Here is a 27503-nt window from a genome sequence, read left to right on the forward strand (position 1 = left end):
TGCATCTTCCGAGAGAACAACAACAACAGAATAAAACCTCAACTGTGGCCGAAGGTTGCCTGCGAGGCCACCATAGAAGGTCGCGATGGTGACGAGCGCGAGTGTCGTGACAGGTAAGGTCACGGAGCACCTAGCGGGAGTCCTGTGGTGTCAGGGTGTGCCTCGTCACAGGGGGTGTTGGGACCCCCCGGTGGGGGGGGGGGGGGTCACAACAAGTTCCCGGACTTGTTGATCAAAGTGATTAAATTCGTTGCCATGCTATCGAAGTGCCAGTTAGAATAGAGAGTGAACATCGTGGCGGTGGGGCACCGGGCGTGACTCGCACGCCTGTGGCGGAGAGCGGCAGCGTCCCCACAACCCCAAGGATTGGGGGCAGAACCGCCACCGTTGACCATTTGGAAGGCAAAAGGTCTCCTCGTCCGGACGAGTGCGAGTCTCGGGAAAGCGCCAGTGAGTAATTGGTCGCTACTACTCAGAGCAGTGGTGCTTCTTCTTAACCTGGTTGTGTAGGCACCCCCTTGGGGGTGCGCGATGCCCTTCCTGGGGGTAAATAATCGAAACACAAACGCAGCACGGGCGCGTTAGTACAACTGCTTTGTGTTTCATCAAACAATATGCATTTTTTAAGGAGCGAAACAGGAGGATTTCTCCACAAATCTGGCTATCGCCTGATGAAGCTACTTGTAATTACTGGCGAAACGTCGTACTCAGATTGTAAATGTTGTGGCTTTGCTCTCTAACACACCGGTGTGCTGTAGTAGTATACTACACTATACACTACTATACGCTACACTATACACTACTACTCACTACACTATACACTGCTATACACTACACTATACACTACTATACACTACACTATACACTACTATACACTAGTGCTGTACTCGTGACGAATTGACACATTCTGTTTTACGTGACAAACCTTACTAGTTGGCTGTGTCGGGTGGTGGCGAGTTTAACAACACATTTATATAGTTACGCGATCTAACCCAAACAACCTCTATTATGTATTTATTAACATTGTACACTTATCTTTACGATCGAGAACCAAAGGGGGGTGGGGGGGTGGTGTGCAAGGCTACAGTAAAGAACCACTGACTTGAACAACGCAGTACGATGAGACTTGCCATGCCAAGTTTCACTCCGTTGTGGAAGCGTGCATGGTGGACTTGCCTACAATCGGAGGCGCCTAAACCATTATTATAAACGCGGTGCCTCACGCTCGCACTACTGAACCCAACATACGAGCACTTGGCCACAGGCATTGGCTCGCCAACGGTGTCCGCGATCCTCCTCTCGCCAGACGCCACGTCATACACCCACAGTATTGATCGGAGCGGCCGCTGGAAAATCGAACCGGGAACCCTCTGCATCGAGGCGGTAGAGAAACGCGTTTACCGCTGTGCCGTAGCGATGTCTCATCCTGCACAGCGGTGTGAGAATCTTCGTTTGGTGACACGTGACGCCTGATGGGCGATCGGGATTCAACTGGGGAACGAACACACGACTGTCGTATGGAATGTATACATTTTTTTGTTTCCAAGATGGAAAGGAAATCACGTGGATTCCTAAACCGATTGGGTCGAGAATGGTGGACGGGTTATTTGTACCCACCCCCCCTCGTGTTCAGACGAGAATTTCCAGCAGTGGGCGCAAATGCCACACACGCGCACACGATGTCACTCCGACGGGAAACGCGACACCATTAGTGGGTAGTTCATTTTGGGTTTCGACCCAGGTGGGACCACTCGAGAGACAGAGAGACCAGGAGGATTTAGGAGTCATCTTTTCAGGAGTGACCAGGCTCACTGAGGATTACAAAAGAACAGTGGTCGAAAATAAATGTATCGGAGAACTAAAAAAAGAATGAAACGGCCACAGATAGAAATGAGAGCAAAAGGCAAACGCGTTACGGAAGAACTATAAAGCGATGCAGAACACATTTTAATGAGGCATCAAATGAGTTTTCCCGTAACTAAAGTTGGCTGTGACAATTTACTTTAAAAAAATCCACTCATATTAAAATTAAGTTGCGGAAACATGAACATGCAATTAATGTGAAATATACAGATGGAGAAAGGGCACGATCTGCTTTGAATAGGAATAAGTATTTATCCTCAAGAAATCCGATGAACTATAAAGCCCGTTTTTTACAGATGTCCAGTAGGGGCGGGTCAGAAAGTTACCACAACAAAGAACAAACAATACAGCGACATGATAGGAGTGCAAGGTATAGGAGAGGTAAACAAATCACAATACAAAAATAAAATAGATGAAGTATGAAAGTTCACGGTGCTAGGAAGGTTCACGTTTCTTGACTTGGGCAAGGTTATATTTGAAGATATTTGGAAGAGCGGTGATGGGTGGGAATTCCAAAGCCGTGCAGTGTGCGAAAGGAGTGTTGTGATCTGCGGCGCGGTGTGTATGCTGTGTGGTGTGTATGCTGCGTGGTGTGTATGCTGTGTGGTGTGTATGCTGTGTGGTGTGTATGTTGTGTGGTGTGTATGCTGTGTGGTGTGTATGCTGTGTGGTGTGTATGCTGTGTGGTGTGTATGCTGTGTGGTGTGTATGTTGCGTGGTGTGTATGCTGTGTGGTGTGTATGCTGTGTGGTGTGTATGCTGTGTGGTGTGTGTGCTGTGTGGTGTGTATGCGGCGTGGTGTGTATGCTGTGTGGTGTGTATGCTGTGTGGTGTGTATGCTGTGTGGGGTGTATGCTGTGTGGTGTGTATGCGGCGTGGTGTGTATGCTGCGTGGTGTGTATGCTGTGTGGTGTGTATGCTGTGTGGTGTGTATGCTGTGTGGTGTGTATGCTGTGTGGTGTGTATGCTGTGTGGTGTGTGTGGTGTGTATGCTGTGTGGTGTGTATGCTGTGTGGTGTGTATACTGTGTGGTGTGTATGCTGTGTGGTGTGTATGCTGTGTGGTGTGTATGCTGTGTAGTGTGTATGCTGTGTGGTGTGTATGCTGTGTGGTGTGTATGCTGTGTGGTGTGTGTGGTGTGTGGTGTGTATGCTGTGTGGTGTGTATGCTGTGTGGTGTGTATACTGTGTGGTGTGTATGCTGTGTGGTGTGTATGCTGTGTGGTGTGTATGCTGCGTGGTGTGTGTGCGGCGTGGTGTGTATGCTGCGTGGTGTGTGTGCTGTGTGGTGTGTATGCTGTGTGGCGTGTATGCTGTGTGGTGTGTGTGCTGTGTGGTGTGTATGCTGCGTGGTGTGTGTGCTGTGTGGTGTGTATGCTGTGCGGTGTGTATGCTGTGTGGTGTGTATGCTGCGTGGTGTGTATGTTGAACTTTTTTTCGCAGCGTGCGTAGCCAACCGTGTTAATCGGAGGTGGCGGCGGTTGAACGGGGTGGAACGAGACACATCACACACAAAACAGACACAAGACAGTCAGGGTGATAGAGAGACACACAAGACAGACACACAAGACAGACAGGGTGATAGAGACACACACAAGACAGGCACACAAGACAGACAGGGTGATAGAGAGACACACAAAACAGACACACAAGACAGTCAGGGTGATAGAGAGACACACAAGACAGGCACACAAGACAGACAGGGTGATAGAGAGATACACAAGACAGGCACACAAGACAGTCAGGGTGATAGAGAGACACACAAGACAGACACACAAGACAGTCAGGGTGATAGAGATACACAAAAGACAGGCACACAAGACAGACAGGGTGATAGAGAGACACACAAGACAGACACACAAGACAGACAGGGTGATAGAGACACACACAAAACAGACACACAAGACAGACAGGGTGATAGAGAGACACACAAGACAGACACACAAGACAGACAGGGTGATAGAGAGACACACAAGACAGACACACAAGACAGACAGGGTGATAGAGAGACACACAAGACAGACACACACGACAGACAGGGTGATAGAGAGACACACAAGACAGACACACAAGACAGACAGGGTGATAGAGAGACACACAAGACAGACACACAAGACAGACAGGGTGATAGAGAGACACACAAGACAGGCACACAAGACAGTCAGGGTGATAGAGACACACACAAGACAGACACACAAGACAGACAGGGTGATAGAGAGACACACAAGACAGACACACAAGACAGTCAGGGTGATAGAGACACACACAAGACAGACACACAACACAGTCAGGGTGATAGAGAGACACACAAGACAGACACACAAGACAGACAGGGTGATAGAGAGACACACAAGACAGGCACACAAGACAATCAGGGTGATAGAGAGACACACAAGACAGACACACAAGACAGTCAGGGTGATAGAGAGACACACAAGACAGACACACAACACAGTCAGGGTGATAGAGAGATACACAAGACAGGCACACAAGACAGTCAGTCCGGCAGATGGAGTCCTCAACGTGGGCGAAGTGTTCCATCGGTGAAGTTCACGGGAACAGTCACCTTGGTGGGAGTAGCAGTAGGGGGCATAACAAAGTCAACACGAGCAGTTGTAAAGAAGAACCGCTCCAGTGGCTTCCAAATATAATAAGGAAGGGCGTTCCAGACGGCTAAGAATAGCATTATTAATCAGCATCAGATCAGAAAATGTATTTATACTGGAGGAATCCGATGAGCTATGAAGCTCTTTTCCACAAATGTCCAGTAGGGGTGGGTGAGGACGTTACAACAATAAACAGTTACAAAAACACGAAAGTAGTGCAAAGTACAAGAAAATGAGAGCTCAACACAGGGGGCCATCGTTTGGATATATGAGCCTTATGGCGGGGACCCCGGGGTCGCCGAATAAACGGAAGTCAAAATCGTGAAGAATTAATTTTGTTTTTGGCGACTCCGTCCCACCGCGCACATAAACGCGGATCATTCAGTTGTCGTGTCCAAGCGCAGCGGCGAGGCCGAATGCGCAGGAGAAACACAACTTGTAACTTCGATTAGCGCATCGTGTAGAGCTCGTCGAGAGGATAGATCGCCGTGTCGTTCGCCTTCAACAGACATGAAATGAGGTCGCAACGCAGTTCATGCGAGGGCCGGGGGCTTATGGGATCCCGGGGTCCCGCCACGAGGTTCATTTATAGCACCAAAACAATCTAACTAATCTCAATGCATATTGCTGAACGTGGAGGTAAAACGCGGAGGACCCGGAGAAGAAAAATGTGCACGCGACCAGGAGGAGAACACGCAAACTCCAAATATACAGCAGCAGCAGCAAGCGCCAGGGTCGGGATCGAATTCCCGACCTCCTGTACACCAGGCGAGGAAGGTGACATCTCAACCACCGTGGCAACCCTCTTATACATAATACATAAATAAAGTAGATCGGTTCAAATAGCACAATCAATTCCCAAGCTTCGGAGTGGCAGTAAAACAACAGCGCACACAGCCAGGGACCAAAACGAGACAAACACACAGTCCCTCAATAAAAAAAAAACTCTACATTAGAATGTAACTCTCAATACGTTGTTAAGGATTACATTTACAAATCACATTGGCAAATGTAGCTGGATCCAGCACTAATATGTTGGGATTTCGCGACCAATATTATCAATAATAGAGGTTTTTGGATTAGAAAGTAATGGATTTCCATGATAATTTATATGCACACACTAGATTAGCTCACAAGTGACGACCTCATTATCCCTCGATTCAAGACCGAAACAACAGGAGGAGGATTTCTCCACAAATCTGGCTGTCCGTCTGATGATGCTGTTTGTAATTACTGGCGAAACGTCGTACTCGAATTGGAAATGTTGAGGGTTTTGCTGTACTAGTAATGAATTGTCACGTTTTTGTTAACGTGACAAACCTTACTAATTGGCAGTGTCGGGTGGTGGTGGGTTTAACGACACATATGCACGCGACCTAACCCAAAAACCACTATTTTGGACTAATATCACGATCGACTGTATTTATAGCTGAACTTCGCCAGGTTGTGTTACCCCCCAATCAAGATTTGACGGTGTAACAAAAACATCGTGCGTGGCGTTTGGCGGCTAAATGTCTATGACGTGCAGAGCACGTGACTTAAGCGTTGAGTCGTGCGTGACCGAGAGATTGCCGTGATCTTTTGTTGGATGGAGCCGCTCGGCGTTGTTTGCGAGCGGCGGGATGTTCTCCCGTCCTTTCTTCTTCCGTACGGCCGCTGGTGCAGATGGCAGAGCCACAAACTGCGATTTCGCATTCGGTTTGGTCAAGCCAGCAGACAGCCCGCGTCGAGGACACCTCGGAGTGAGTCCGTCGCTCTGCATCGCCGAAGAGTGGCAGACGCGGCAACAATGGACTGCAGCCTTCCAGAGCGTGAGAGAGAGAGACTGGGAGTTCTCAGCAGTCTGTAGCGACAGTCGTTCTGAATGCGCATCAGCGGATGTGTGTTGCCGAAATCGCGTCTATAAGCGGTTGACCTTTATGCTTTCAGCGCATTATTGCTGGTGCACCATAAGGAAAAAAAACAATTCCTCATGTGTAGCCACCTCGTCCGTCATGCTTGCAAACCAACTAAACTATATTTGGAATTGTGAATGTTTGGTGGAATTGCAATTGCACGCGGTGCGCTTGCACGGCCATTTTGTCAATCCACTGCTGGATTGTTTTTTGTTTTGTTTTGTGATGTCCATGGATTGCAACCTCACCGAGACCGCTTTTTCTCCCTGGTTCAAATTCCGTAATCTGTAGGGGGAATATATTTCCACACGCACAGCAACGGCTTTACTCTTGCGAATAGTCTCACGGGATCTTTAGAAGTATATATGTGTCCCCCCCCCCCATGGCTAACGCACCCTCAGCGTTAATCTGGGCGGCCACTGGAATTCGAACCGCGAACTTCTCCAACATGCGACGAACTCTGGGCAAATGGGCGACGCCCCATATACCACTTTCAACGTTTGTCGCTTTCCTTAATTACCATTAATTAATTACCTGTTCATATTATCCTCGTGTGTGGACTTGCATGATGATGACACCCCCACCCACCACCTCCTGCCCCCGTGCAGGGCGCGAGAAGAAGGTGGGATCTTTGACCATATTTCACCAAGCCGGGCCATGACATGTTAAACGTCCCCCTTCGTCTACTCGCCACACCGCATGATGAACGTTTGCTGCCGATCCGTTGAATCCACTCCGCGGGTCGCGCAGAGTTGCTTACGGCGATTAATTTTTTTTTTTTATCGGCGCTGAACATTTGCTGAGCTAAGGTTACGAGTCGAGGATATGGTCAACGGTTGGGTTTTCCTGGCCCATGGTTAAGGGGTCTGCGGTGGAACGGCGCTCCTAGCCTGGACCTCCTTTGAGGTGACTCTGCAAAAACTGAGAGTTACCCCATGCAATGTGTTTTTTGTCGACAGTTACCCCATGCAAGGGGGGATGGGGGTTACATCAACTTCTATTGAGGCCAAATGCATTCTCCTCGATTACAGAGCCCATGAATATAGCTATATGGTGTATTAATTCGGTTTTTGCAGAAGCGATTGTTGGTACAATATACAGGACGTGTATCGACGAGACATATTCAGTACATACAGTCAATCGTTTCTGTTGCCCTTAAAACATGAAAAAAACAATGGCCCTTTTTAATAACACAGTGGCCCCCTTGATAGCACACGAACGTAGGTGCTCGCTGAAAAAGGTCCGTTGCCTGAAACGTCACCCATTGTTTAGATATTTCTGTTTTGTTTTTAAGGCCACGCCGACGAGTTTGGTTGCGTCGTTTTGTCGTTTGTGCTTTGCCAACGCAGTCTCCCCATTGTCTGCGTGCACTGTGTGATCTTAATAGGCGCTCGCGAACACCACCACCACCACCAACCGCTCGGTGGACGGGGAGAAGAGTGATGAGGGAGGGTAGGGGAGGTTAATGGCTGGGGGGGCTGATATTTTCCAACTATTTTAGTCAAATATATTTGTCGCCTTCATCGAGCAGTGGATTGATCATGGCCGGTGGCAAATAATTAATCGCTACGTAATGTTTACGTTGCGAGTGATCTCGAGTTGTGAGACCCGGCTGAGGTTTAATGCCCCGGTGGTGATGTTCGAAACGAGATTGAGAGCTGAAACTTAGAACTGCTCTCGCCGAACTACGCTCAGAACAAGAGCGCGCTAAAGGCAAATCATTAATATTCCATGCCCTTCGCACTTGTACCACGCTTTGTCAATGAAGTTTTTATCGTACGCATTGTTTGGAAATAACACTTGGGAGAAGGGGTTGGTCGTGGTTATATAATTGTGGAACTGCTACAGCTGAAGCGCGGAGGAGGAAGTGCCCATGATGAGTAAAATCCACGCTGGCGCGACTCGCTCAACACACTGCCAACCACCCGATGTTGCGACACACATAAAGGTGGCCCAGCCGAGTCACCCAGTCAAGCATTATATTCAGGCTGTTCTCCAATCCAAAATGTTCCTCGTTCTGCCTCTCGATGTTATTCCAAGCGTGTCGCTTTCTCGACGCTGCCATCGTTTGCGCAATGTTCGTCTTGTTTTGGAAAAAAAAAATGTTCTTCTTAAGTTAAACATCGAGCGAGTAACAGAGTTCTCTTGTGCAGTGCAGGTGCTTCTGGTGGATTGTTACATTTGCAGAATCAGGAAGAAGTGGTGACGGCTTGGAAAGACCTTCATCCAGCAGTGGATCGATCATTGCTGATGATTACACTGTGTAACAAACAAATGTTTTTGTCCCTGGGCAGTAAGTGTTATTTCCTAATTGCTTATGCCTCAAAAGTACAGAAAATGAATATTATTCTGTGAGCAGGACAGTGATATTTTGAAATGTACCTATTGTCAATGAGAACACGTGCTGTGTATTTGTGTCATTCCTTCACGTAAAGTCCTGGTCACAAAAGCAAACTTTGTGGGGAATAATACTAGCCATTTTACATCGCTTTTTAGGCATAAGCAATTAAACAATAACACTTACTACCCAGGGACAAAAAATCGTGTTACATAGTGTTAGTAGTACATCATTATAACGCTTGTTTATCCAGGAAAGCGTCATCGCGTTCAATTTTTTCAGGAGAGTCATGTCAAATGTTTACAGTAGGGTGCTGCGGTATTGCTGGTGTGTGTGTATGGTGTAGTGTGTATATTGTGAGTGTGTATGGTGTGTGTATGGTGTAGTGTGTATATTGTGAGTATGGTGTGTGTATGGTGTAGTGTGTATATTGTGTGTATAGTGTAGTGTGTATGGTGTGTGTGGTGTGTGTATGGTGTAGTGTGTATGGTGTGTTTGTGTATTGTGTGTGTGTATGGTGTAGTGTGTATGGTGTGTTTGTGTATTGTGTGTGTATGGTGTAGTGTGTATGGTGTAGTGTGTATGGTGTGTGTAGTGTGTATATATTGTGTGTTTGTGTATTGTGTGTGTGTATGGTGTGTGTGTATGGTGTGTGTGTATGATGTGTGTGTGTGTATGGTGTAGTGTGTGTATGGTGTAGCGTGTATGGTGTGTGTGTATGGTTTGTATATGGTGTGTGTGTATGTATGGTGTGTGTGTATATGGTCTGTATTCTTCTGTGATCCCATTCGAGTAAATTTCTGGTAATATTTCAGCATTGCTATGGTTGGCCAATGCCGATTACATTGTGGTGGTTTTTGTTGTTTGTTTCCATCGGAAAAATAACCTGTGCACAGAGCTTGAAGAGAACGCACAAAAGTATACTCACCAACCCTGCAGGACAGGGACGCAAACAGCCCGCCTGAGTCGGGAATCGAACCCAGGTGCTTTCTTTGTTGTGGGGCACACCGTGTTACTACCACAGCGCCACTCTTCCGCCCTGATGACGATGAAGACAGTTGAAGCATGGATTGTGGGTAACAGTAACGCAGCAATTAACACGAAATATCCCACAAACTGCCGAGTCAACAGAGTTCTGGGAATTTAAAAACCCCCCAACATCGTGGGTGGCAGTAACACGGCGACGACGGGCGAACCGTAGCAGGGCAGCAGTGAAAGGGCTGCCCCCTTGTGTGGCGAAGACGTCACCTGAAGTTGGAATTTCGCAGGTAGCTCTGTGATATCCGCTTCCGTGGGCCGTTCTCTTATCCCAGCCACTTCACACTCGGCTGCAACCCGTTCAGGTGCACGCTGGAGATCAGAGAGACCGACGAGGCAGAGAGGCAGCGATGCCACCCACTTACATACCCCCGTAACGGATACTCTCCATACCTCGGCTGCGCCTTGATATCCTGTCCATGAAAATCACAAACAGGGGTGGAGGCAAGACGCTCTCTTGGTGGAGACCAACACCCACGGTGAACGACTTTGATTTAACACCAAGAATACAGACACAGCTCTCGCTCCGGGAATAGAAGGGACCGAATAGAGCCGTACTCCTGCAGCACCTCCCACGAGACATTACAGAGAACACAGCCACACGCCGTCTACAGGTCTACAAAGCAGAGGTAGACCGGAGAAGCGCACTCCCATGACCCCTCAAATATCCGTGAGAGGTCAAAGAGCTGGTCCATTCTTCCACGACCCTGACGGCACCCACATTGTTCCTCCTGAATCTGAGGCTCGACCACCGGGCGCAGCCTCCTCTCAGCACTCCGGCATCGGCTTTACCTGGGACGCTGAGGAGTGTGATCCCAACGAAGGATCGTCACCTTATCGTGGTGGTGGAGTTTGTGTGTTTCAATGACGTTCGCCTGGAGTCTTGTACGACTGGCAGGGTCTCCCTTGGTTGAACGGGTCTGGGGGGAGGTTCCAGACATGTAACGGTCAAAACAAAAGCCTCCTTATGAATGGTTCTGAAATATAAAAATCAGAAAACCTCGCCAGGACAAGGGATACCGGGACACATCCCTGGAGCCAGGTCGGACCCAGCCTGGCATGGCCACGTGGTAACAGTATGGTGACAGTATGACAGGGAGAGGGATGGTCTCGGACGGACTGGATCTCGGCAATTAACAAAACGTGTATGCATTACATATTTGATTCATTCATACATTGGTGCAAATTTTACAAGAAATAAAAAAATGGTCTTCTTCGAATGTGCAGTAAACTATTGCGGTCTGTCATGGTTTAGAGGCCAGACACGTTATCCATTAAACACGATGGTTGCCTATTTAAACTATCTAGAACATGAATACCATGTTCCACAAATATATAAAAAAAAATTAAAAAAATGCGTCTTAAGAAATGGGGAAGGCTTCTTCTCTCAGATCACACCCTGACCACTGCACCACTATATTAATTATTATCGTAATTATATGAATTATTATTCTGCTTGTTCACCCCGGAAAGCCTCACTGAGTGTCATGGCTCACTTTCAGGAGATTCCTGCCAAGTCTTTGCAGTAGACGGGGGGGGGGGGGTTCATTGGTTGCGATGTATGTAGATTAGAACGGAGTCATTTGTGGTGTAAGCATTTCAAGCAATGCGTGGAAAAATTTGTACCGCGACACCGCCACACAATGGCCTACGCTTGCGGATGAAGTAACGGAGACCGATAATGTCCGCTGTGAGTGCAAGCAGGTTCATATCACAAAGCGGTATTAATCAGGGCGGCCGCTGGATTCGAGCCGCGTGAACGTCTGCAACGGGGGGCGTACGCTCAACCGGCTGGCTGTGTCACTGCCACAAAGGTGCACACACACACATACCATACAGTGAGGGAAACAAGTATTTGATCCCCTGATGATTTTGTACGTTTGCCCACTGACAAAGAAATGATCAGTCTATAATTTTAATGGTAGGTTTATTTGAACAGTGAGAGACAGAATAACAACAAAAAAATCCAGAAAAACGCATGTCAAAAATGTTATAAATTGATTTGCATTTTAATGAGGGAAATAAGTATTTGACCCCTCTGCAAAACATGACTTAGTACTTGGTGGCAAAACCCTTTTTGGCAATCACAGAGGTCAGACGTTTCTTGTAGTTGGCCAACAGGTTTGCACACATCTCAGGAGGGATTTTATCCCACTCCTCTTTGCAGATCTTCTCCAAGTCATTAAGGTTTCGAGGCTGACGTTTGGCAACTCGAACCTTCAGCTCCCTCCACAGATTTTCTATGGGATTAAGGTCTGGAGACTGGCTAGGCCACTCCAGGACCTTAATGTGCTTCTTCTTGAGTCACTCCTTTGTTTCCTTGGCCGTGTCTTTTGGGTTATTGTCATGCTGGAATACCCATCCACGACCGATGTTCAATGCCCTGGCTGAGGGAAGGAGGTTCTCACCCAAGATTTGACGGTACATGGCCACGTCCATTGTCCCTTCGATGTGGTGAAGTTGTCCTGTCCCATTAGCAGAAAAACACCCCCAAAGCATAATGTTTCCACCTCCATGTTTGACGGTGGGGATGGTGTTCTTGGGGTCATAGGCAGCATTCCTCCTCCTCCAAACACGGCGAGTTGAGTTGATGCCAAAGATATCCATTTTGGTCTCATCTGACCACAACACTTTCACTCAGTTGTCCTCTGAATCATTCAGATGTTCATTGGCAAACTTCAGACGGGCATGTATATGTGCTTTCTTGAGCAGGGGACCTTGTGGGCGCTGCAGGATTTCAGTCCTTCACGGCGTAGTGTGTTACCAATTGTTTTCTTGGTGACTATGGTCCCAGCTGCCTTGAGATCATTGACAAGATCCTCCCGTGTAGTTCTGGGCTGATTCCTCACCGTTCTCATGATCATTGCAACTCCACGAGGTGAGATCTTGCATGGAGCCCCAGGCCGAGGGAGATTGACAGTTCTTTTGTGTTTCTTCCATTTGCGAATAATCGCACCAACTGTTGTCACCTTCTCACCAAGCTGCTAGGCAATGGTCTTGTAGCCCATTCCAGCCTTGTGTAGGTCTACAATCTTGTCCCTGACATCCTTGGAGAGCTCTTTGGTCTTGGCCATGGTGAAGAGTTTGGAATCTGATTGATTGATTGCGTCTGTGGACAGGTGCCTTTTATACAGGTAACAAGCTGAGATTAGGAGCACTCCCTTTACGAGTGTGCTCTTAATCCCAGCTCGTTACCTGTATAAAAGACACCTGGGAGCCAGAAATCTTTCTGATTTAGAGGGGGTCAAATACATATTTCCCTCACTAAAATGCAAATCAATGAATAACATTTTTGTCATGCGTTTTTCTGGATTTTGTTGTTGTTATTCTGTCTCTCACTGTTCAAATAAACCTACCATTAAAATTATAGACTGATAATTTCTTTGTCAGTGGGCAAACGTACAAAATCAGCAGGGGATCAAATACTTTTTCCCTCACTGTATATATGAAACACTTTTTTCGTAATATTACATTACCAGTAGTGCAAATACATAATGAACCAACCAACCATCTGTGCAGTACACTCCACCACGCTTTACCAAATGATCTAATCTGTGACTAAGCACGTGAGCCGCAAGCGCCACATCCAGAACCCATAAATATTGTGATTAAAACAAATCCAACCGACTCCAAATCAGTGGCCGAGGCACATGTTCGCCCAGCCGAGGTGACCGATTAGAACAAAAAAAAAACCTTTTCCTCGTGCTCCCACGTTATCGAAATACACACGCGCCTCGGTCACTTGGTCGTACAGCAAACGGGGGCCTCCGGGCAGAGAGGGGCGAAGCGGCCGCGCGAGATGGCACTGATTGGCACGCTGATGCCAAGGTCGAAACTACTTCACTCGTACGTTGGCAGCCACGGTGGCGAGTCGCAAACTACCTCGCCTGGTATGCAGGAGGGTCATGGGCTCGGGCCCGACCCTTTTCGCCTGCCGTGTGTTTTGGAGTTTGCATGTCCTCTCTCCTCGTGGTTAAACAATGCCAATTCGTTACTCGTTCAGCGCACCGGCGCATTGGAGAGTGAACTCCCAACATTTTACAGTTCAATATACATACATATCGGATCATCGTCACCGTCATCATAGTGGTGGGCCAAAGCCGTTGATTCTGTCATTTCTCATTGCCCACGCTGCGCAAGTAAGACTCGCCACCTTTCAAGATTCCCCCTTTTACTCGATTGAAAAACTCATTTCTTGAGAATGGCTTTTTGTGTGTTTAGTTCGCTGTCTCCCTCCCCCCGTCGCACCACCGATGAGCACTGTTGGCTACGTACGGTGCGAAAGAAGTTATACACTCATATGTACGTACGTACGCTACTCACCACCACCATCTAGTCTTAGACTCACACAGAGACTCATAGATTCCAGAGACTCAAATTGATATCCGTTGACATTATTTCGCATCGCACGTAACAAACCGCGCTAATCACGGAAACCCGTTGTTAATCGCAGATACCTTTAGACCCTCAGAGAGTCGCATAGACTTCCAGAGCCTCTGTTCTAAGGGACATCTGTGAGGAACGAGCTTCATAGCTCAGGTCTCCTCTACCCCCCCCCCCCCCCCACCGCGTCTCCGGGACGCCTGTGCTCAAGTGGCAGCGTCGATATTTTAGAACTGCGTTGGTGGTGGTGGGTGGGGGTGGTCCTGCTCTCTCCCTCTCTCTCTCTGCGTGGTCCACACGCCAGTGCAGATATCACCCGCACCTTGAATACAAATTTCGGTACGCCCAGACGAACCTATAAACTCTCTTCCGGGCACCATGGAGTGCAAATTTAATTATTTACGGCCGAGCAAACCTAGGGGAAGCCCATACCGACAATGGCCGGATTCACATCTCGCGAACCAAACGATTGAATTGCACCAACGTAAAGAGTTCAAAATAACCCATGGGTTATTTTCTGGGGCCCGTGGAAGCTTTCATCCAGCAGTTGATAAATTAATTAGCTGTACATGTTTATTGCACACGAAGGCCGGACTAATAGCTACACGCACACACAGCAAAACAAAATTAGGCAGACCAATGCGATTGGTATGGCTGTGCGTGTGTAGGTGCTCGCTAACAGCACTTAGCCCCAGCAGTCTGTTCAGGCTATGCGGGGGATCTTTGTCTTTTGTGGTCGTTGCTTTCGAGTGGGGAGGGGTCGAGTGCAGCGGTTCCGTGCATGCATCCGGCCATCCGAGTTCGATTCCTGCTCACGGTTGACACCGGTGGTGAATATTTTAACCGATTTGACCACCCCTCGGTCGACTCGGACTTTATATGGGCACCCGATCGCGGTGTGCAAAACACACAATCACGACCGGGGAGATAAAGCAGCCGGGCGCGGTTTAAGCCACACCACCCCATCGTGCGCCGCTTTGGCACCTTCATAAGTGTACGCAACAGCCCTTGTCCCCCACAAGCGTTGCAGGCTATTCAGGTGATATTTGCCTGTGCTTTGTTGTTGTTGTTGTTGCTCGTTTTAGAGAAGCAGACGTCTCTTGGCGTTTCCTCGCTCCCATGTGCTGATTCATGCTCCCGGTTCGGAGAGGGGTTGGTCTAAGGGTTAAATAATTATTTTAGACATCGCAAAGGGTGGACTGGGGCGAGCTGTATCCGGCAGTGGGAGCTCAGGGCAGCCAGTTACACAGCTGCGACCTATTTGGGAGGAGCGGTCGGCAAGAAGAGATGGCGAATAGTTTGGATGACTTGGTAAGAGTTGGTGTCCCGTGGACCCCCACCCCCCGCCATCCGCTCGCTCGCTCGCACTCACTTGAGTGCCGATGTGACCAACTAGACGTACTAAGAAGTGAAATTAGTTGCGTTCACGGAATCTTTTATTTGATAAATATTCTGGAATGTGGGTTGAGTGGACTCTGTGTTAGTGCCCTTTGTTTGGGTGCCAGTTCTCTATTTGTTCGTAAAATGTTTATTACTGTTTATTATTATATGAAATTCGCTTGGTCGTAGGGTTTTCATTTCCTTGGTAGTAGCTGGCATATAGAATTTGGTCCTTATATATAATTAATGAACAACGTTATGGGATGCCATTAGCATGAATGACGGTTAAAAAATGAAAGTTTTGCTGTAATTGAATGCTGTTTTGTGTTCTTGATTATTAATCTGTGCATTCTCCAGGTAAATGGTATACTGCACATGATGTGCTGTATTCGTATGAGCCCAGCTATTAATTTTGTGATACGCGTCCGTTAAGATATACACTACATAATCGCGTATTAAAAAGCATTTTCGAGAAATGTTCATTATACATTTTTTTGGACCGAACTAAAATGTTTTAAGGTTATGGGTCTGGGCGTTATGAAATTCCAAAGTTGAAAAGAGTGCCATTTGGAAGGAATTTTGCGAAGCATTACACAAAAAAAATAAACATTGTTTATGGGACTACTTTTGTTGAGTATCATAAAATATATATGTGTAGTGAGTTCGACAGAGTCGCAGGCGTAGACTTCGAGGCAGCACATTTATTCAACTCCAACACACGGGGTAACTTTCTCCTGAACAGAAGAACAACCTATGGTGGTGACCACCAGGCTAGCTACACCGTTTACCACGTGATTGGTGTAGTTAGCCAGGTGGTGACCACCAGGCTAGCTACACCAGTTACCACGTGACTGGTGTAGTTAGCCTGGTGGTGACCACCAGGCTAGCTACACTAGTTACCACGTGACTAGTGTAGCTAGCCTGGTGGTGACCACCAGGTTAACTACACTAGTTACCACGTGACTGGTGTAATTAACCTGGTGGTGACCACCAGCTTAACTACACTAGTTACCACGTGACTGGTGTAGTTAGCCAGGTGGTGACCACCAGGCTAGCTACACTAGTTACCACGTGACTAGTGTAGTTAGCTTAGTGGTGACCACCAGGATAACTACACTAGTTACCACGTGACTGGTGTAGTTAGACAGGTGGTGACCACCAGGCTAGCTACACTAGTTACCACGTGACTAGTGTAGCTAGCCAGGTGGTGACCACCAGGCTAACTACACTAATTACCACGTGACTAGTGTAGTTAACCTGGTGGTGACCACCAGGCTAACTACACTAGTTACCACGTGACTGGTGTAGTTAGACAGGCGGTGACCACCAGGCTAGCTACACTAGTTACCACGTGACTAGTGTAGTTAGCTAGGTGGTGACCACCAGGCTAGCTACACCAGTTACCACGTGACTGGTGTAGTTAGCCAGGTGGTGACCACCAGGCTGGCTACACTAGTTACCACGTGACTGATGTAGTTAGTCAGGTGGTGACCACCAGGCTAACTACACTAGTTACCACGTGACTAGTGTAGTTAGCCTGGTGGTGACCACCAGGCTAGCTACACTAGTTACCACGTGACTGGTGTAGTTAACCTGGTGGTGACCACCAGGCTAGCTACACTAGTTACCACGTGACTAGTGTAGTTAGCCTGGTGGTGACCACCAGGCTAGCTACACTAGTTACCACGTGACTAGTGTAGTTAGCCTGGTGGTGACCACCAGGCTAGCTACACTAGTTATCACGTGACTAGTGTAGTTAGCTAGGTGGTGACCACCAGGTTAACTACACTAGTTACCACGTGACTGGTGTAGTTAACCTGGTGGTGACCACCAGGCTAACTACACTAGTTACCACGTGACTAGTGTAGTTAGCTAGGTGGTGACCACCAGGCTAGCTACACTAGTTACCACGTGACTGGTGTAGTTAGCCAGGTGGTGACCACCAGGCTAGCTACACTAGTTACCACGTGACTGGTGTAGTTAGCCAGGTGGTGATCACCAGGCTAGCTACACTAGTTACCACGTGACTAGTGTAGTTAACCTGGTGGTGACCACCAGGCTAACTACACTAGTTACCACGTGACTGGTGTAGTTAGACAGGTGGTGACCACCAGGCTAGCTACACTAGTTACCACGTGACTGATGTAGTTAGCCAGGTGGTGACCACCAGGCTAACTACACTAGTTACCACGTGACTGATGTAGTTAGTCAGGTGGTGACCACCAGGCTAACTACACTAGTTACCACGTGACTGGTGTAGTTAACCTGGTGGTGACCACCAGGCTAGCTACACTAGTTACCACGTGACTAGTGTAGTTAGCCTGGTGGTGACCACCAGGCTAGCTACACTAGTTACCACGTGACTAGTGTAGTTAGCCTGGTGGTGACCACCAGGCTAGCTACACTAGTTACCACGTGACTAGTGTAGTTAGCTAGGTGGTGACCACCAGGTTAACTACACTAGTTACCACGTGACTGGTGTAGTTAACCTGGTGGTGACCACCAGGCTAACTACACTAGTTACCACGTGACTAGTGTAGTTAGCTAGGTGGTGACCACCAGGCTAGCTACACTAGTTACCACGTGACTGGTGTAGTTAGCCAGGTGGTGATCACCAGGCTAGCTACACTAGTTACCACGTGACTGGTGTAGTTAACCTGGTGGTGACCACCAGGCTAACTACACTAGTTACCACGTGACTGGTGTAGTTAGACAGGTGGTGACCACCAGGGTAGCTACACTAGTTACCACGTGACTAGTGTAGTTAGCTAGGTGGTGACCACCAGGCTAGCTACACCAGTTACCACGTGACTGGTGTAGTTAGCCAGGTGGTGACCACCAGGCTAGCTACACTAGTTACCACGTGACTGATGTAGTTAGCCAGGTGGTGACCACCAGGCTAACTACACTAGTTACCAATTGACTGATGTAGTTAGCCAGGTGGTGACCACCAGGATAACTACACTAGTTACCACGTGACTAGTGTAGTTAGCCTGGTGGTGACCACCAGGCTAGCTACACTAGTTACCACGTGACTAGTGTAGTTAGCCTGGTGGTGACCACCAGGCTAGCTACACTAGTTACCACGTGACTAGTGTAGTTAGCCTGGTGGTGACCACCAGGCTAGCTACACTAGTTACCACGTGACTAGTGTAGTTAGCTAGGTGGTGTCCACCAGGTTAACTACACTAGTTACCACGTGACTGGTGTAGTTAACCTGGTGGTGACCACCAGGCTAACTACACTAGTTACCACGTGACTAGTGTAGTTAGCCTTGTGGTGATCACCAGGCTAACTACACCAGTTACCACGTGAATAGTGTAGCTAGCCAGGTGGTGACCACCAGGCTAACTACACTAGTTACCACGTGAATAGTGTAGCTAGCCAGGTGGTGACCACCAGGCTAGCTACACTAGTTACCACGTGACTAGTGTAGTTAGCGAAGCGGCTTATCATGTGGACATCTTTAGCAGGCAAATATTATAAATGTACGTTGATTCTAAATGTGGAGGGAAAAAAACCGAAAAACCGGGAGAAAGATATACACGACCACGGGTAGAACATGCAAAGAACTACAAATATACAGGGTCGGGATCGAACCCACGACTACCTGCAGACCAGGCGAGGTAGTTATCATCTTGCCATCGCAGCGCCCCAGGCATTGAAGCCGTATTTTGAGTCAACCAACGTGGAAATAATTTTCGTCATCTGGACGGGAAGTTACGACAGCGAGCAAGAGGAGGGAGCTCGTTTAAATGGCAATATCTTGCGCAGATGGTCGTGTGTGGTTTTTGTGTTTTTATTTTTACACGCTTTTTATTAACTCCTTGTCTGTTTTGATTTAAAGCTTTCGTGACTGCAGTAATTCATATTCTTAGTTTTTTCGGTAAAGTCACGTTGAAGAGAAACAACAAAATAACAAAATATATATAAAACAATATCCACATATACAAGCACAGAGACAATTTCAACCGAGAAGATGGATTCTATCTTAGCAATCATTGGAAAGATTTGATAAACCATTTCAGTTCTTAATTGATTGTTCACGCTTACAGTGGCTTTCAGACAGCATACATTATAAAAAATTTCGTCTCCCCCCTCCTCATTTAAAAAAAAATAGATGGACTAGTCCTGGGCAAACTGCCAAATCGCTGCGCGTGACGCCAACGTTTTTTTTTTATAAATAAATAAATAAATGTGCCGTTTAAAAATAAATTTATGCAAACCAACACACCTGATGATGACCGTTTGAGTTATGGTCGAAACGTCGTGAGAATTTTTTATTGTTTTATATATATTTTGTTATTTTGTTGTCCTTGTCTGTTGTTGTATCCTCAAATCTTGTAGCTCAATTTTTACCCACTTCCCTATGTGGTATCGACTGAAAACTTGCCCTACTTATGCCATGCTGATGACATTACTATAGTCTATCATTAAAAATAAATAATATATATTTTACATATATTTTTTATGTTATGTTATGTTTCGGCTTGGGTCTTATTATCCACGGTAAACTGATGTTGGCTGTAAATCACCACGGCCCTTTACGTTGTGGCAAGCTTCGGGGTCACTTACTGGAGTCGTGGAGTTATTCCATTGCTAGTACGGTACATTGCATTAAAGCGTGTTTAAAATAAAGCGTTATTTAAAATATTATACTTATTTTGAGATACGTGGTTAGGCAAAGTTCACCCAGTGTCTCAGATAATGCTGAGGCTTGTTATACGGTGTTATATGTATGTTGAATTTCTCGAGATTTCGCGGCCTCTCTCAGTGTGCGCACGGTAAAACTTATTTCGCACCGTACGTGGCCAACCGTGGTGACGGGAGGTACCGGCGGAAGGACAACAAACCAAAGACAAAGAGCACGTCTAAAGAAAAGAGTTTTAAATGCTCAGCTCCAGTGACTTCCCAACATGGCAAGGGCGTTCCAGACGGCCGCAGAAGCGCGTCTGAATGCGCGCGATGCGAGTGACCGCCTTTGTTGGATGGCCAGCAGCCAAAAGCCGCGAGGACGAAGGGAGTTCGCGTGATGGTTTAGTCTCAAACGTCGAGATCGGCGAGGTATTGCTCTCCGTTTGTGGCGAGCGCTGTGTGTGTGTGTGTGCAATGAGTGCGACCTTTGTAATCGTATTCGTTGGGCCAACGCAGCCCCGCGACTACGGACGTGGTCTAAGTATATCATCGACGAAATGTGTGCCAAGTTTCACCTCTGTACATTATGACACCACTAGCCATAACACCAGTCGAGTCTCACTCACAGCTCACTCACTCACAGCGTTATGTTGCGTAACGATGAATTACCATCAGCATAATCGGCGATGTAGGTAACCAGAAAGCTGAGCCGCAACAGCAAATCAGCTGGGAAAGTTCGTCGCCCCAGGCTTCTCAAAGTCACGCCCCTGCCCCGCGCATCGTTTTAACAGTGATGTGCCATGAAGAAGGGACATTGCCCGAAACGTCGCCTATCATATGTTGTTTTCCTTCTCAGGCCACCGCACGCAGTGTTGTTTACGGACGGCGTGGAGATGTTTGTATGTTTGAGAAGTCGTTCGCTTCGTAGCACGGGCGCGCTCGCAGCGTCGAACGTTAAACTACAGGACGGGTGGCTCGCAATGGTCAGCTGGCCTCCCACCAATCAAAACCACGCCCCCCCCTCACCCCACGCCCCACCCCCTCCCCCCACGCCCCCCCTCCCCCCACGCCCCCCCCCTCCCCCCACGCCCCCACGCCCCACCCCCTCCCCACACAAACCCCCCGTCGCCCCCCTTGGTTTAATTCGCTTTGATCGACACGTTGGACGCGTCTATCGCGGAGCGCGCGCGGACCAGGAGCGCATTCGAGGCAACTCCCGCGGTACTTATTTGACGCTCTCCGCAAACCCCCCCCCCCCCCCCCACAAAAATAAAAAATATTTTGGCAGACCATGGACGAGCACGTAATATTGGAATTCGACGGCAGCGAATTCGACTACCCGTTCCCGGACAACGAGAGCGGCTACGGGAACGACACGGGCTACTTGGGGAACGACACGGGCTACTTCGACAACGTGGGCACGTGCTGCCCGCACCCGTGCAAGCTGAGCGACATCAGACGCTTCAACAAGGTCTTTCTGCCCGTCGTCTACTCGCTGGTGTTCGCCTTCGGCTGCGCGGGCAACCTCCTCGTGGTGGTGGTGCTCGCGCGCTTCCGCAGGGTCATGGTGGCGGCCGACACCTACATGCTCCACCTGGCAGTGGCCGACCTCCTCTTCGTCGCCACCCTCCCCTTCTGGGCCACGTACCGCGCCTCCCAGTGGACGTTCGGCAATGACGCTTGCCGCCTCATCTACGGCGTCACGAGCGTCAACTTCTACAGCAGCATCTTCCTGCTCGGCTGCATCAGCGTGGACCGCTACCTGGCCATCGTGCACGCCGTGAAGACGCACTGGTGCCGACGGGCCGAGCGCGTGCAGCTCATCTGCGGCGTCGTGTGGCTCGTCTCGTTCCTGCTCACGGTACCGGACATCGTGTACAGCCAGCAGGTGTTCGTGCCGGTACGTGCCCACGCGCTTGCGCAACGCGGACACGCAGACGACAGCCGGCCCACGGTGCAGCGTGGCCGGCTGTCTGCACAAGGCGACGGTCCGCCGAGGCAACGGCAGCGAGGGGGTTGGCGGATCGTCGCGCACCAATGTTCTGAAGCTCCCCTTCGTGTGGTGGGTGTCGTGGAGGAGAAGGTGGTACAGCTAAAATGCGGACCCCCCCCCCCAGCCCCGCACCGCACCGCACCGACCACCAACCATGCCACCTGTATGGGATCGAGCGTTTCTCCCTTGCACGCGTCGGTTTTTCTCCTGGTGCTCCGGTTTCCTCCCACAAATCCATTAATTAGCCGATGCCACCTTTAATATATATACTGTAGGAGCGCAGAGCTTGGGGAAGGGGGATTTGCTGCCGGCTCCCCGCGTGGCCGCTGCTGCCTTTCCCCGCTGAGCCTCCTCCTCCTCCTGGCGCCTCTTGAGCCGTCCTCTCTCTTTTAGAAAGTGAGCGAGTACCATGCGGCGGCGGTGCGTTACGAGTTAGAATTGTTATGACAGTGTGCACCTGTGACTCCCCCCACCCCCCACGACGTGCCGGTCTGTGCATGTATACCTCACGGTGTGACGTGTGTGCGTAGCATCATCATCTTTCTCTGTGTGTTTACTGTGGCGGTCGCGGTTCGAATCCAGCGGCCCGCCCTGGTTATTCCTGCGGCTGGGTATTCACATTTTTTCAAGTCGATTTTAATTGTGTGTACATACGTGGCGCATGTAAACTACCTCTCCCCTGCTTTTGATGTGATTGATTCACATCATCATCATCATCATCATGTCTCCCACTCCTGCAATGTCCGCACAGCAACTCAACTCGACCGAGTGCGTGCAGAACTACTCGCCGGAGCAGGCTGACCGGTGGCGCTTCTCGATCCGCATGCTGCACCACACGCTCGGCTTCCTGTTGCCGCTCGGCGTGATGCTCTTCTGCTACACGAGCATCGGGGTGACGCTCGCGCGCTCGCAAGGCTTCGTGAAGCAGAAGGCCCTGCGCGTCATCGTCGCCCTCGTCGTGACCTTCTTCGCATGCTGGCTGCCCTTCAACGTGAGCGTCTTCGTCGACACGCTCACGCGGGCCGGCCTCGTCAGCCCGTCGTGCGACTTGTACGCGCGTCTCGACAAGAGCATCGCGGTCACGGAGAGCCTGGGCTTCGCGCACTGCTGCCTCAACCCCATCCTCTACGTGTTCGTGGGGGTCAAGTTCCGCAACAACGCGCTCAAGATACTCGGGGACGCCGGCTGCGTGAGCCAGCGGTGGCTGAGCGAGCACGTCAAGTACCGCAGCGCTCGCGGGCGCAGCTTCGGAGCGTCCGTGGGCTCCGAGTCGGAGAGCACGGCGAGCTACACGATGTGAACGGGGGACGGATAGGGCATGGCTCCGTCGCGCGCGCATGCCTTCAACCCCGAGGTTTAACAAACAAAAAAATTTGTCGTGCATTTTTATTGTAAACAGCAACAACGCAGGCCTGTTACGGCGCGTTGCATCGTGCGTGCAGCCAGGTGATGTCGTTGGCGAAAAGAACAATCCCAACGCGACGGAGCCATTGAAGAGAAGGGGGGACTACCCAGAGATAAAAAATATAAATATATAAATACCATTTGCTTTGTTGTTGTGACGCAAACCCACATCGGCCACACGGGTCTCCCTCCCGGGAGTGTCAGGAATGTCGGCCGCATTGGTTCAACTGCAAGCAAAACTCCGGACCAGTTTCGGAATGCGAGTGCCTCCATCAGCAGTCGGGCTTGCTTGAACCAATGCTGCCGTGCTGTACTGCCAGATATTTAGAGGCAATGACTGCTTTTGACATTCTCTTGGCTCACGAGCAGTCGGGCTTGCTTGCACAAATGCTGGTGAAGTGCCACGTGTTTCTAGGCAAGTGCCCTCTGTGATTGATATTGGTCCTAGTCTCGACGCAAAACGATATGACACACGGGACAAAATGATCTCCATGTAGATCGCGCGCGTTTGTCTTTGAGGCTTAGGACCCGCGGACCCAGGTTCGATTCCCGCTCACGGCCAACACCAGTGACGATTATCTGAACTGCACCTGAGCCTCCCCTAGGTCGACTCGGCCTCAAATTAGCACCTGGCGCGGTGTGTAAACATCGCCACTGGGGAGACACAAGGCCCCCCCCCCACCACCTCGTGTGCCATACCGGCCTTCATAGGCGCTCGCTAACACCACTTGCCCCGACAGTCTGTTAAGGCTATACAGGGGATCTTTGTCTTTGTGAGGTTTAGACAGCCAGTTGTCTCTGAACCAAGCCACCGCATGCCCAAAGCAGAGGGCACGGCGCGGGCTAGAGAAGAGATGGCCTCATGTAGTACGTGTAGGATGTGGATCAAGTGGGACTTGCCGACGACTGGCACCAGCGGTGTCAATATCGGCCTCTGTGGAGCAGGAGGCTCGTTAAGGGGATGCTCCTGAGCAGTTGGAGGCAGTCGCCCTCCAGTAGGGAGCACAGGTGGTGCATCTGCCAGTCAACTCAGTCAAGACTCTTTGGTTATTTCGGTGAAGTCACGCAGGTTTTATTCCCACGTGACTTTACCGAAAGAACCAAAGAGTATGGATCCCTGCAGTCACGAAAACTTCAAATCTAGATTCAGTCAGTCAACCCGTGGCACCTGGGACTGTCCCGTGACGTGCCAGCGAGTGAGCCTCCGACATTTCACGTGGCCTGAAAGTGCACCCAGCTTGGCACAAGCACTGTGGCCCTGCCACCGTCACTCGTACATGTTGGCCGTTTATTGTTGTTTGTGGGATTATGGCAGCCTGTAGGATTTGCCGCGGCCTGCCCCCCAGCCGATGTGGCTTGTTGGTTGGTTGGAGTCACACGAGGTGCTGTCGATAACCGATGCTTACCTCGCCCCGTCCGTCTGGTGAACTCTTATTAAGAGTTCACTTTCTTTGCACGTTCGATTTTGGAAAATAATTTTTGCATGGTTATGTTTTGATAGCATTCCGAGCTGAGTTTATCGATATGGTTATAATCAGTGGATCCTGGTGTCAAGAACGTCCATCGTGGGGGGGGGGGGGGGGGGGGGAGGGGGGGTTGTGGCACCCGGGGCAACTCACACCGTGGGGACTCCCCGGAACCTTCAAACTAAACCACAGGATTACATCTGACACCGTGATATCGAAGCACAGCTCCCCCCCCCCCAAATCGCGGGGCCGGGGGCAGTCGCCCCGATATGCCGTAACCCCTAGCTAGGGACGGCCTCTGCCCAGTTTCGTCCGCACATAATTTGACGTAGCAGCGTTACAGTCCAAGGAGTGTTCTCAGGATTGCAGAGTGGGGTTTCATGTCAACGTTGGACAACGGTACTCCTAGGGTAGAGCCCTGAGCATCTCCACGGGAAATGTTGCAAGGCGGTAATAATGGCGTGAGATTGCAATAATCATAATAATAATGATAATGGCGTGTGATTGTTAATTGTGAGTGTAGATAATGGCACTAAACGCGTTGCCACGATTGACCCTTGCTGCGTTGATGTTGAATGTCACGGGGTTGCACTTTACTGGGTACGACTTCATCCGCGCACCTCCGGGTTAGCACGGTTGGCTTACGTACGGTGGTGCGAAAGAAGTTCAACACCCGTACCCCGTCAGCTGAGATGTTCTTGGCCACAACCATGAGTCAGATGCATTCGACTCACGCAGTGCATTACAAGCAGCGCCGGATTACAGCTCACATCCTGTAAAATAGATATTCATTTCTACGATTAAACCGTCTATTTTTGTATAATTGCAATAATAATTAATAATACTGTTTGCAGATTACACATACAGATAATGTGTGTATATTGAGGTTTTTTTTTCACAGGCGATATATTGTTTGAATTATATATTAATTGTGTAAGTTTCAGCACTGAATACGACATTGATGCCTAAAAACAATTATCTGGCCTATGTTTTTTTATACTGTACATTACATATCATGGTATCAGTGTGCTAACCTTGTTGCTAATAACGTTTGTCATGCTTCGTAATTGAACATAACACTTTGTAATGTTTGTTAATCTAACTTGAAGTGTGGGACATCATTAATTCACATGTTACCGTATTCTCCGGAGTATAACAGCCTCCCGAAAGTGTGACGCACCCCGCCCTGGTGCTTGGTTGTCGGTTCGAATCCAGCGGTCGCCCCGGTTAATACTGCATTGAGTGTTTATCAATGATAACAATATATACGACGCGCCGTCGGCTTCACACACAGTACAAGTTAAAGATCCCGTGACGTTATCCGCAAGCGTAGGCCGTAGTGTGCCAGGGTCACGGCCCTAATTTGCCACATTTTGAAACATTACACCGCAAATGACTCAAACTGAATTACACAGCGCAACCATCGCACCATCCCCCGATCGCGAAAACTTGGCAGGTCCTTCCTGAAAAGAGAGTCGTGAGACTCAGTGAGGCCTTTTTCGGCATACAAGCCGAATAATCACAATACTGATAAATCTGGTCTCACACACACACACCTACCGCATCACTGAGACAGACCCACATATTTGCTTTGAAAAACACGGGGGAGAAAGTGTGTCCTGATAATCCAGAGAATACGGTAATGCTAAAGCTAAGCATCGATATGTAACCTTAATCGATATGTCTGCTGCTTTACCACTCAGTAAATTTGACACGTGAACAAATGAGTTTGTGTGGTTTGGTTTGGATCGCAAGCACACACACACAGAACGTGTGATTGCAAACACAATCGTGACTCTCTGCCCAACACGTGAGCCATGCCAACACGAATTAGCAGGCGAATCTGCAGACCAAGGTGAGGGCCGATTGCCGAGGCAGGCAGTCGAGGAACAGACGGTGGGAGACTGTAAGGGCACATCTATGGGTCTCTGTGTGAGTTTGTGGGGTTTTCTGTGCGTCTGTAGGTCTCTGTGTGTGAGTCTATCCAAGAGCAGATGGTGGGAGACTGAGGGCAGATCTGTGGGTCTCTGACTCTGTGGGTCTTTGCGTGAATCTGTGGGTCGCCGTTTTGGGTATTTGGGCCGCTTTGGGAGTCTGTGGGTTTCTGTGTGAGTCTATCTAAGAGCAGATGGTGGGAGACTGTCAGGATACACCATGGGGGTTGCGTCTCTACTTGGCAGCAGCTGCCGTAATGGCAGCGGGTATAGAAAGCGTTGCCAAGGAAGTGTGATGCCATCAACGGATTTGGCCACGCCGATGTCATCTTGATCTTTCACCTCGATGCCGAGGGGTGGAGCGGTGGCGCAGCGGTCAGCGCTCTTCCCGTCTCTCGATCTCGAGGTTGGGATGACGTCGAAAATCATCGGCCAGTTCTACTGGGTCTTCACGTTGATCCACAGACGTGCCCTCAACGCGAGTTTGATTCACTCCACCTCTTCTGATCTTTCACCCAACTCCCCCTGCGGTTGATGTTCTGTCCGATCAGATTCTGTGTGATCAGAAG

At 49.3% G+C, this 27503-nt stretch overlaps 1 protein-coding gene across 3 annotated transcripts; it reads left to right on the top strand.

Moving 5' to 3' along the window:
* Positions 1-6: 6 nt before the first annotated feature.
* On the top strand, positions 7-26724 carry LOC116943819 (C-X-C chemokine receptor type 1-like). Of its 3 annotated transcripts, none has more exons than XM_032957050.2 (3): positions 7-113; positions 21426-22037; positions 22882-26724. In XM_032957050.2, the coding sequence occupies exons 2-3, from the start codon at positions 21429-21431 to the stop codon at positions 23428-23430; spliced, it is 1158 nt and encodes a 385-aa protein (XP_032812941.1). In that variant the 5' UTR covers positions 7-113; positions 21426-21428; the 3' UTR covers positions 23431-26724. The 3 variants fall into 3 exon arrangements, with proteins under 3 accessions (XP_032812941.1, XP_032812937.1, XP_032812940.1); XM_032957046.2 differs by lacking the exon at positions 7-113 and adding an exon at positions 15129-15433; XM_032957049.2 differs by lacking the exon at positions 7-113 and having other exon boundaries at positions 21286-22037.
* Positions 26725-27503: the final 779 nt, after the last annotated feature.

This window comes from Petromyzon marinus, chromosome 19, assembly GCF_048934315.1.
Source record: "Petromyzon marinus isolate PM22_M1 ecotype Great Lakes invasive population chromosome 19, UKy_Petmar_22M1.pri1.0, whole genome shotgun sequence".
Classification (NCBI taxonomy): Eukaryota; Metazoa; Chordata; class Hyperoartia; order Petromyzontiformes; family Petromyzontidae; genus Petromyzon; species Petromyzon marinus.

What these genes read in the sequence shown, in the direction of transcription:
- LOC116943819 (XM_032957046.2), top strand. Translation starts at nt 15,410, where the DNA reads ATGGCGAATAGTTTGGATGACTTG. An exon ending in CGAATAGTTTGGATGACTTG is followed by an intron (nt 15,434 to 21,425) that starts GTAAGAGTTGGT and finishes ATATTTTGGCAG; the next exon opens with ACCATGGACGAGCACGTAAT. An exon ending in GCCAGCAGGTGTTCGTGCCG is followed by an intron (nt 22,038 to 22,881) that starts GTACGTGCCCAC and finishes ATGTCCGCACAG; the next exon opens with CAACTCAACTCGACCGAGTG.